The 11171-nt window shown below is 51.4% G+C and overlaps 1 protein-coding gene across 1 annotated transcript; it reads left to right on the forward strand.

Annotated features, from left to right (window-relative positions):
• The first annotated feature begins 8659 nt into the window (after window positions 1-8659).
• Window positions 8660-10343, forward strand: POU4F2 (POU class 4 homeobox 2). The gene is made up of 2 exons (XM_030450703.1): window positions 8660-8962; window positions 9402-10343. Exons 1-2 carry the CDS (start codon window positions 8660-8662, stop codon window positions 10341-10343), a joined length of 1245 nt encoding a protein of 414 aa, XP_030306563.1.
• Window positions 10344-11171: the final 828 nt, after the last annotated feature.

An 11171-nucleotide genomic window follows, 5' to 3' on the forward strand; every position in this document is an offset into this window, starting at 1 on the left:
CTGGGATGCTCTGGCTTCCTGGGAGAAAACAGAAGAGCTAATAGGAGATGCTCCTAATTTCTGGTCATGATCCCAAAAGGTGCCCCAGCTGTATTCTTAGAGATGGGGTTGGGGTAGCAGTAATTCAGCTACTCACACCCCTCCCCACCCTGTGGTAGGGATAGGGCACCCCAGGGTGATGCCACCACCCTGCTGATCACCAGTGTGCAGGGACAGATGGACAGACCACAAACAGCACCTCTGGGCACATCCTTCCTCTTTAAGAGCCATTCCACAGTTGTCAACTCTTAAAGTAGATGAGTTCTAATGCTTGTAAAACACCTCTTAAATGAAATACCCTCATTCAAAAATAACCACAAGCACTGCTAAGAAACATATCTAGCTCAAAAAAAATATTTCTCACAATAAAAAGAAAAATCAAGCATAAACATCTCCCTCCACTGTGTTCTGCTTTGGGCTAGAGTGTCTGGACCCAGCAGGAATAGTTTCAGAAGCAGGTGAGCACTCAGGAAGCACAAGTCACTGGTGTCACAGTTTCAGACAGTAACTGGACAGTGTCAGCTGCTCTGTTATTTCCCACCACCCTCCCAGGGGAAGATGAAGAAAGAAATAAGGGAGAGAGACTATATGGTTGGAAGAAAAAACTTGGGCAGATTTAATGAGGTAGTAACAGGAAATCACAAATGTATAGACAAATATGTAAATGTGGAGCTTGCCCTCCTCAGGTGTCATTACTGCCCAACCAGAACAGACCCACGCTGGACTGGGCAGCAGATGGGGGTGCCCAAGCCCAGGGTCTCAGGGAAAGCTCACAACAGACTTGGAGCAACCAAGCTGGTCCTACCTGGGAAGGCAGAAGGTGACCTGTTGGGAATGAGGGTCTTTCCCTGCTGAGGAAATTAGGGGCAGCAGGCACAATGCCTTAACCAGCTAGCACACCAGCCAGAGAACTCTCTTGGGAGCCATTTTATACTGAGCACCATGGGCAGGAACACTGTGATTGATCCATTTGGGTCTCCTGACCCATCCTCTCCTCCCATGGGCTCAGCTGCTCCCCATTCTCACTGCCACATTCACAGCCTGGCACCTGCTGGTGGGGTCCCAGGCAGGTGTCTTCTATTCTGATCCTCTCAAACCAGGACAACTGGGAAAAACAGGGATGCCAGGACCCATCAGAAAGTGTTGCCTCTGTCCCATGGGTGTGCAGCAATAAATTCATTACTCCAAGGAAAGACCCTAAACAAGAAAACCAAAACGTACCCAAGTAACTTCATTGTGTCAGGGTACCTACTATGAAACCTAACTGTGAAGGGGTTCACAAGAAAAAAATATATCCTATATTTGCTATATATACATAGCATGACACATATGCAGACAAATGCAGCATGATTATGATCTTTGAAAGCTTTAAAATGACAGCTTCTTTTAGCTGTCATGTCTCCCCCCTTCAAAACAAACATAAAAGTAGTTAAGAACAAGTTTAGTTCACCCCAAGTCAACAAAATATTTAAAGCAGGATGTGTAGATAAGAGTTCTTCTGAGTAAAAGTCCCTACAGAAGTTTGTGTCACAGGCTATAAACTGAGCTGTCTGCATTCTGCACTCTGCATTGGGTTGGCTATATAAGTGTCAGTTACTAATCTCCTGTATTTTTTTTCCTGGGTGTAATTTCTTTATATCTTTCTTACATTTATTCCTGTATCTTCATAGTCCCCTCTTCAGACATGTCCTCCTTCTGTGTGTATATTTGCAGTTCTTAACACAGAAGCATTTAATCATGTTTGATGTTACTGGCAAAACTCCCATTGATCGACCTGATTGCTTTTGGTAAGAGATTTCACTGGAATTCGATTGCTGTCTCAGGGCTGCAGGAGATCTGTGATAACATATTCCTAACAGGCTGCTTCCAGCAGGAAATGTTGATATGAGCTGCAGAGGCATTTCACAATTTGATTTCATTATATTAACAGTCTTCAGAACATACAGTATTTCATTTATATAAAGAGATGGGAGGACAGAGGCAGATATCTTCCCATGCTCTGTGTGTGTCTTTGATGTGTGCCCAGAGGTTGTAGGAATGGTGGAATGCATTTTCACTGAATTCTAACAAAAAACCAAAAACAAACAAGCAAAAAACCCCAAAATAACAACAACACAAAAAAGAAGTTGAGGAATTGTGATCGGCTCTGAATAAAATGAAGACGAGCATCTAGGTACAAATAGAAGGTATATTTTCCCCAAACGTTATCACTGCTCTTTTAAACAGATCTCTCTTTTGAGAATGAAAACCTGGTTTTCAAGGAGGATGAGCCTGTAGACCAGGTCTGAGATCATCATTCCTGTCCTCCAGGAACCAGTGCTCCAGCACATATTTCTAGCAGATGAAGGATCCTCTTGAGCCTTCCTCAGCAGCCAGGGTTGAGTCTCATCATGCTTGATTGTGTGGACATGGAATCAATCTGTGGAGAAAAAAGAATAATTCACAGACATTTTCCTCTACCCATTCACAAAGCAGGATGAGTTTATGCAAGATCACATCAAAGCTACACAGCTGGAAAAAAGCTCAGAACTTCACATAGTGCACACCAAATAGCACAGCTGTACATTATACACCTCTCAGGTAGGGCCACAGGACCCAGCCTACATAGATAAGTATTTTAACACACTGTTTAATGGATTGAAAATACAAAGGCCAATCCAGGGACACAACTGTAAAACCATTTTTTAAACTGCAGCTATCCATTGCTGACAGCTTAATAAGAAACAGGTGTTTTCATCACCTTTCTCAATGTTTATCACCTGTCATGGTTTTTTTCCTGGCTGTAAGTGCCTGGTGGATCCTGGGGACATCCAGAGATCAGCCAACACCTTACATGGTGGAAAGGGGAGAAAAGGAGCTCAGATTTATCTTGAAAACACCACAGTGGTCTCTGAAAATTTGAAAGGGCTGAAAGTTCTGAGCTGAGAACTTTCCCATGGAAAATAAAAATATTTTCTTTGAGTTACAGCAAGTTCTAGAAGACAGCTGACATGCAAGTCCCATGTTTTGTCATACCAACTGCCTGCCACCAGCCTCTGGGCACCAAGCTTGGCTGTGTGGCAACAATGGGGTGAACAGGAGCAGTCTCGTTGATCCATTTAAATGGCACATGGGGGCAGAGAGGAATTTCATGTTTAATTGGGAGTTTTATTTGGAATATGGTTCAGGATAATGCACGTATAACAAGGGAAATTAATGAAAATAATTAATGAAGGGTAATCTAAGATACCAGGGTTTTGTCTACACCAGCAAGAACTGAGTCCCAAGGACATCCACAGTATGATTTGTAGGATCTTTTTTCTAATTTTTTTTTTTTAATGATCCATGAGATCTTGATGGTTTTGGTGCAAGGAGCAGTTGAGGAAGCAGTTAGGAAGGGATCTCACCTGTGAGGCTATTTGTAAAGATAGGTTCCTGTGAAAGTTAAATCTGAACTTCCTACTTGCTTTGTATTGTCCAATATTTCTTTACCTTCAGAAGCCACTTTGTGTCTATGAATTTTCCTCTTTACAATTTTCTCTCTATCTGTAAGGAAAAGCAGTGCAGTTTGCTCATATCCAGATGCTTTGATTTTACACAGTATTTGGACAGAAGATGTACCTCAAAAAAAAAAAACAAACCCAAAATAACAGAAACACAGGCAAAATTACAGCCTTTTAGAATACTCAAAGCCTTTGATCTTTAAAGCATACGGTGAAAGCTTGAATTAAAATGGATGCATTAAAAATAACTTCTGTGTGGAGCCATGGCAAGCCAAGCAGATGATGTATGGTGCTGGTATCAGCTGTCGTTTAATAGCACAGCATGGGACAGGAGAGTCACTGTTGTGACTGGTGTTCACCATGGCTAGGGATGGAAAAAGCCTTTCCTAAGGCCTCCAAGGCTGGCAGAGCTTCGTGAGAGCTTGAGGCGTGAGGGAGCCCTTGGTCTCCCCTGCCAGACTGGGCCCTCATGGAAATCTGTGCCATAAGTCTGCCAAAAAGCCACATGTAAAGGCAGGACCTGCCCTCCACCTCCAGACAGATTTTGCTCTCCCTCCTGGAGAAGAGGGAACTTTCTGGAGGGTGCCCCGGGGACTCTGGGGAACCTGCAATGTACATGAGCAGAGGAGAGGCAGAGAGAGGTGGATGGTTCCTGCTTAGCAGTCTGCTCACATCTTTCTCCCATGAAGAATATTCAGCTTCCTTTGTCTAAAATGTTGAGTGGTTATGAATAGTAAGGATAGACTATCTGTAATTATTTTTAAATTATTAATGGTTTTGTTAGATCCCTTCACTTTTACATTAGGTTTCTGTTAATGTAAGTTAAATCAAAATGTACTTCAGTTTCCAGGCAGCTCCCAAATGTATTTTTCATTCTTTCATAACATTACTTCAACTTCTCGATAAGGTGTCTATGATAAAGTTTGCTTCAGAGCCAGCAGACTCCCAGTCCTAATGAATTCAGTGGAAGGCTCCCTGAGCAGGCTCTCATCAGCCAGGCTGGATGGCAAATGAGGAGGCCATGGCTGCTCTGCCGGCTGATATACTACCCCCAGCTAGGAGATGTCACACCCTATTCATAAAAAGGACTGTGGAGGCCACGGGGGTACCGTCAAAGACAAGGGGAGAGTTTATCAGAACAACCGAGTTAACTTTATTGGCACTTTCCATTACGCGTAGGGGTCTCGGCTTGTTACGCCAGACACTCCCGATGAGAAAACACCTGCGGAAGCCTCGCTCAGGGCTCAGACCCGGTAGGCGCTGAGGAGAGGGCACCGCACCCCACCCCGCCCGCATCCCTGCCCCAGGAGATGCTCTGTGACGAAGGGATGCGGGGGGGTATGCTCAGAGCCGGGACACCGCGGGGCAGGAAACGCGGTCTTGTCCAGAGCTCCCCGTCTCCTGCTCTCGCCCCTCGGCCGGGCGGGGTGCGGGGGGCCGGGAGGGTCAGGGAAAAGCCCTCCAATCACCCCGCGCCTGCTGAGGGGAGAGGCGCTGGGGAGAGAGGAGCGTGCGGAGTTAAACGTGTGCATTCAACGCAAACGCCAAGAAAAACGCCGGGATAAATTATGCAGAGGGATTTCTGGATTTCTTTCAAGTAATTAAGTTTCGATTTCTTGCATTTATTTTAGTGCCAGGAAGCACGAGGCGCCATAGACGGCAAAAAGTCTTCATTGATCGTTCCGGGCTTTAAGTTTGACTTCGTGACTTGACTCGGCTTTGCGGCGGCAGCGCGGAGGGCCGGCGGAGCAATCCCGCCCCTCTGGGGCAGCCAAGGGTGCACCCCCGGTGCCTGCCCGACCCCTCGCACCGCGTCCAAACCATACTTCGAAGGGGGGGAAAGGGGAGAAGGAGCAGGTAAGGTGGTGCAGGCAGCGATGCCAGTCTTGGAGAGAGATCGAGGGTGCTGAGGGTGCGGAGGCACAGCCGGAGATGCGGAGCTGCCTCGGCGGGGCGTCCTGACCCGGTGGCTGCTGAGGCTCCGTGGCTTGCAGCTCTCCCCACCCGCGGTGCCTCCGCGGCGTCGGGGCCAGGTCAGGTCCCGCCTCAGGAGCTCCTAGGGAAAGGCCCGGAGACGTCGAGTGCCGGGGGTGGTGTGGGGGCTCCGGGGCCGCCCCTCCAGCAGAACCGAGGCGCTCCCCTGCTCTCAAAACAAAGGTAGAGTTTGCTCAACGTGTAGCCCGCATCTTAATAGATTAAAAATTCATAGGGCGCATTAGGTTCGGTAAAATATGAATGCGCGGCTTTAAATTTTAATCGTAAATCAGAACATGGATACATAAGAGGCGACAGTGATTTCTCCCCAGATGTCTGCGTGGGTCAGGGTGTGGGCGTGGGTAACGGGGAGGAGCGGAGCTATCCTTTTATTTAGGAGGTCCACTGGTGCTAAGGGCCGGCTGCGAGGCCCGCGGCCCCTGAGGGCCGTCGAGATGCCGGGGGGCAGCTGGGGCTTCGCGCCTGCTGCGGCTCCCCCCGGCATCCATCACGACAGCGGGGGGCAGCTGGCCATCGCGGCGTCTTTCCCTAGGAAAAAAGCCACCAAAACCAAAACCCCAAAACCAAACCAAAACAAAAATATAAAAAATAAAAACACCAGAAAAAGGGGAAGTCCAACGCGTGCTGGACGGCGGTGCCGCGGATAGGGCACTGAGCGGTTCGGAGCGAGTCCCGCCAACGGTGGGCGCCGGCACCGAAAGGACCCCCGGGGCCAGCCCCGGGGCCCGGCACAGAGAAAAGTTTGCCCATCGATTGGGGTGCGCTGCTCCGCACCCCCGTGGCGGCCGTTCGGAGCTACGATGGGCGCCCGGCGTTTTGGAGATCGGCTGTCAGTCGCTATTACAATCAAGATTAATTTATATTAACGATATGCATTCTCAATTCTCCCGTGTGACAGCATACATTAGAACAACTATTGCGAGTAATTAAACTCAGTGCGGGAGGGGTTAAATGTATAGCGCGGGGAGGTTTCCTCCTCGCCCTTCTCTCTCGCCAAAGTTCAGACACGGAGCCGGGGCGGGCACAGCCCCTTCGGTTTTCCGCGCACCGGTAAGTCTGGCTGCCCTCGGACTTCCCAGCGCCAACGAGGTATTTTTTTTTCCTTTTTTTTTCTTTATCTTTTTTTTTCTTTTTTCTTTTTTCCTTTTTTTTCTTCTTTCTTTTTTGTCTGACGAAAGTGGGAATTTTTTCTCATCTGCCTGTGCACCTCCCGGCACTCCCGCGCTGAAGCGCGGAGGGTGGCTGCCGCTGCCGGAAGGCGGGAGCGCAGGGGCGGCCGGGCGCGCCGCGGACACCCAGGGAGAGGGGCGGGAGAGGGGGCGGCCTCCCCGCCAGCCTGCCTGCGCCTCGCCTGGTCTCTGCTCCGGATCTACTGCACACCCTCGAAAATATGTTATTGATGGCTTTTTCTTGGGCGTTGGAGATGCTTCGGCGCTTTAGACTAATTAGACAAGCCAAAAGCCTTTTGAAGATTAAGCAAATTGGACAACCCTTGTTAATTAGAACATAATTTAAAGTTTGAAATTATATCATTCATGAAGTAGCCTAATTAGTATGACGATATGTTAATAGCCTACTGAGACACAGTGCGCCGAGGTTTGGCATGAACTCCTTAACGGCTTGCAAGAAAATCCTCTTTCCTATGTTGTCATTAATAAAAGATTTCTATAGACTTCAGCCTTTCAACGGTGACATACAATTTATAGTACACACAATGCATTAGCCCATAGTGCTGCTCAATTTTTTTACTATTATGAAAACTAATAAATTCGTCAAGCTGAATTAAGCATACAAATCAGATGAGGCATAACAGATTACATATTGAAGCGCTGTGTCTCCCGAGCCTAAATGAAATTTCAATCTAATAATTCCTTCCTGGCCCGGCCATAATTTGTTTAGAGATGTTGTTCTACTTCTTTCCAAGCGCTATTCGCACCATAATTAAATGATACTCAAGCTTTTAACTTTGATTTATTTCATTTTTCCGAGCTGGCGACAGTGAGAGCTGATACAATGTAATTTTTTTTATTTCCCTTAAAATTACCAAGTCTGCTGTTTAGGTGAGAAATTAAACACCTAAGCACTTATTTTAACCTTCTTGCTGTAAAGTGAAATTCATGGAAATAAACCTGGCAACCTTTCGTAAAACTGATTTTCCTCGATTTCTTTCTGTCTTTTTTTTTTTTTTTCCCTTCTATTTCGAAGAGAGAGGCAGGAGGAAGTTGGCGGGACAGGCGCTTTTGCAGGAGGATTCCGCGAGCTCCCCGTCGGGGGAGACAGACCCGGCCACCTCTCCCTGCATTTCTACCCACGGCCCCAGCACTGCTCCCGGTGGCCACAGCCCCCCTGCCGCCCCGCCACCCCACCGGAGCGACGAGCCGTGTCAGGGCAGTGCCCGGGACACCCTTCGACTGTGTGTGGGCTCATTGTGAGCCTGGACAGGACTTTCCTTTCACTTTTTTTTTTTTTTTTTTTTTTTTTTTTAATGGAGATTGGATTTGAGGAGGCGCAGGGGTCTCTTCCCCTCTCCCCCTCCTTTTTTTTTTTTTTTTTTTTTTTTTTTTTTTTTTTTTTTTTTTCTTTTTTTGCTTTTTCCCTCCCCTTTCCGGGAGGCGGTGGGGCGCGGTGCGGCAGTGAGTGTGGGAGCACGCGTGGGCGTGGGCGCGGGGGCGGCGGGGGGCGGGCAGGGAGCGGCGAAGGAGGGGGCCGGGGCCGAGGAGGAGGCAGAGGCGGAGGGCCCTTCCCGAGGAGTTGGGCTGTAGTGACAGGCGAGAGGGGAGGGGAGGGAGGGGAGAGAGTAAAACCCACCGGCGCGGCGGCGGGGAGGGCACTTCGCGAGAGGCGAGGGCCAGCAAAGGAGCGGAGGCGGACGGGAAGCACCCCGCGCATCCCCCGCGCATCCCCGGCTCGCCGGAGCCGCGTCTCCCAGCCGCGTCTTCTCAGGCGGGCTCGGGCAGCCGGCTGGGGGGCGAGTGGGATTAGTGGGATTTTTTTTTTTTTCTTTTTTTACGGGGGGTGGGGGCGAGGGGGGGGAGCCGGGGCTCCTGTGGCTTTTCCGGGGAGTCCGGGCCCCCGGCCCCGCGCCCCTGCCCTCCTCCGGCGGTCGCCTGCCAGCGGGCCGGGCCGCGGCGGCAGCGAGCACCATGATGATGTCCCTGAGCAGCAAGCAGCCCTTCGGCCTCCCCCACGGCAGCGGCGGCAGCGGCGGCGGCCTCCACGAAACCAAGTACTCGGCCCTGCACACCGCCTCGCCCTGCCCCTCCGCCGGCGCCGCCGCCCCCGCCGCCAGCTCCCCCAGCAGCACCGGCACCGGGAGCTCCGCCGGACGCGGCTCCGGTACCAGCTCCGGCTCCGGCACCAGCAGCGGCGGCTCCGGTTCTGGCTCGGGCTCCGGCCCCGGCGGCGGCGCGGAGGCGATGCGGCGGGCCTGCCTGCCCGCCCCTCCGGTAGGTGCCCGCCGCCCCGCTTTAAGGGGAGCCCCTCGGCGGCTCCCCGGATCCGCCTGATGATTTTTTCATGGCCGTGCAGCAAATCACCCGGCGCCGCCGGGCGCTCGCCCAACTTATGCATGCGGCGGCTCTTGCCGCCTGTATTAATTTTTATGACCTGGGATGCTGCGTGCGGCTGGTGCGTGTTGTCCGTCCGTCCGTCCGCCCGCCCGCCGCTGGCTGCCTCTGTGCGAGCGGCTGCGCGCCGCGCCCGCTCCCTCGCCCCTCTCTCCCTCTTCTCCTCTCATCTTCTCTTCCCCCCCACCCCTCACTCACCCCCCCCCTTCTCCAGGATTTCTCTTTTAACATGCTGGGAAGGTTTTAGTGGCACGGCGGAGTGCGCGGGGAGGCGAATTCCCTACTGAGCGTTATGTGTGCCTTCTATTTGCAATTGCAGAGCAATATATTCGGCGGTCTGGACGAGAGCCTGCTGGCCCGCGCCGAAGCCCTGGCAGCGGTGGACATCGTCTCCCCGAGCAAGAGCCACCACCACCACCCGCCTCACCACAGCCCCTTCAAGCCGGACGCCACTTACCACACCATGAACACCATCCCCTGCACGTCGGCCGCCTCCTCCTCCTCGGTGCCCATCTCCCACCCGTCCGCCCTGTCGGGCACCCACCACCACCATCACCACCACCACCACCATCACCACCAGCCCCACCAGGCGCTGGAGGGAGAACTCTTGGAGCACCTGACGCCGGGGCTGGCACTGGGGGCAATGGCGGCCCCCGACGGCGCCGTGGTCTCCACGCCGGGCCACGGTCCCCACATGGCCGGCATGAACCCCATGCACCCGGCGGCGCTGGGCATGGCCCACGCCCACGGGCTGCCGGCCCACATGGGCTGCATGAGCGACGTGGACGCCGACCCCCGCGACTTGGAGGCCTTCGCCGAGCGCTTCAAGCAGCGCCGCATCAAGCTGGGGGTGACCCAGGCCGACGTGGGCTCGGCGCTCGCCAACCTGAAGATCCCGGGGGTGGGTTCCCTCAGCCAGAGCACAATCTGCCGCTTCGAGTCCCTCACCCTCTCTCACAACAACATGATCGCCCTCAAGCCCATCCTGCAGGCCTGGCTGGAGGAGGCCGAGAAGTCGCACCGCGAGAAGCTGGCCAAGCCCGAGCTCTTCAGCGGTGCGGAGAAGAAGCGCAAGCGGACCTCCATCGCCGCCCCCGAGAAGCGCTCTCTGGAGGCCTACTTCGCCCTCCAGCCCCGGCCCTCCTCCGAGAAGATAGCTGCCATCGCCGAGAAGCTGGACCTCAAGAAGAACGTGGTCCGCGTCTGGTTCTGCAATCAGCGTCAGAAGCAGAAGCGCATGAAGTACTCGGCCGGCATCTGAGCGGGCAGCGGAGGAGGATCAACAGCACCGTCATCGTCAGAAAAATTAAAATTAAACAAGTGACAACAACAGCAACAAGGAAAGGAAAAAAAAAAAAAGGAAAAAAAAAAAAGGAGAAAAAAACACCCCAAACAACACCAACCCCACCCTACCGTCCCCAGCCCATCCTACCGCCTGCCCCGCGCCCAACTTTCGGGGGAACTTCCCCGTGGAGCCGCCGCCCGGACCCGCCCCGGCAAGTACCGATGGTTTTTATTCTTAACAGACCTCGCCTGGGGGCAAGCGCGAAAGGTGCCCTTCGCAGCACTGTTTCCGCGCTGTCACGGTGTTCTCGGGACCCAAACTTGAATCTAGAGTTGAGGCTTGCGCCGCGAGAGACGTCTCAAAAGTATTTTGATTTAAATAATAATAATAATAATGATTAAAAAAAAAAAAAGATGGCAGGTTTTTCTGCATTTACACTGCGTATTATAAATATATAAATATATATATATTTTTACTGTGGTTATTATCCTTTTCCTTCTCTGAAGTTATAACGCTTAGGGAAAGAGCTGATCCCGCTGTGTTCACTGGTCTTCAAAAGCTATTATTAGATTACTGCCAAACAACCCCTTGTAAATTATTAATTTATCTCTCTGGCAACTTCATTTTGTGCTCATTCTAATTAATTACACCTCTTTAATCTAAGTCTTGATAAAAGTAAAAAAAAAATGGATAGTGAGAATCAAATATTTTGTGTTGGTAGGATTTATGAACGTGAGCTTTTCTCTTCTTCTTCTGAACGTCCCTTTTGGCCATTGTAAATTGTCACCTGAACCTAAGGTATTT

This window comes from Calypte anna, chromosome 4B (genome assembly GCF_003957555.1).
Source record: "Calypte anna isolate BGI_N300 chromosome 4B, bCalAnn1_v1.p, whole genome shotgun sequence".
Classification (NCBI taxonomy): Eukaryota; Metazoa; Chordata; class Aves; order Apodiformes; family Trochilidae; genus Calypte; species Calypte anna.

What these genes read in the sequence shown, in the direction of transcription:
- POU4F2 (XM_030450703.1), top strand. Translation starts at nt 8,660, where the DNA reads ATGATGATGTCCCTGAGCAGCAAGCAGCCCTTCGGCCTCCCCCACGGC. An exon ending in CCTGCCTGCCCGCCCCTCCG is followed by an intron (nt 8,963 to 9,401) that starts GTAGGTGCCCGC and finishes TTGCAATTGCAG; the next exon opens with AGCAATATATTCGGCGGTCT.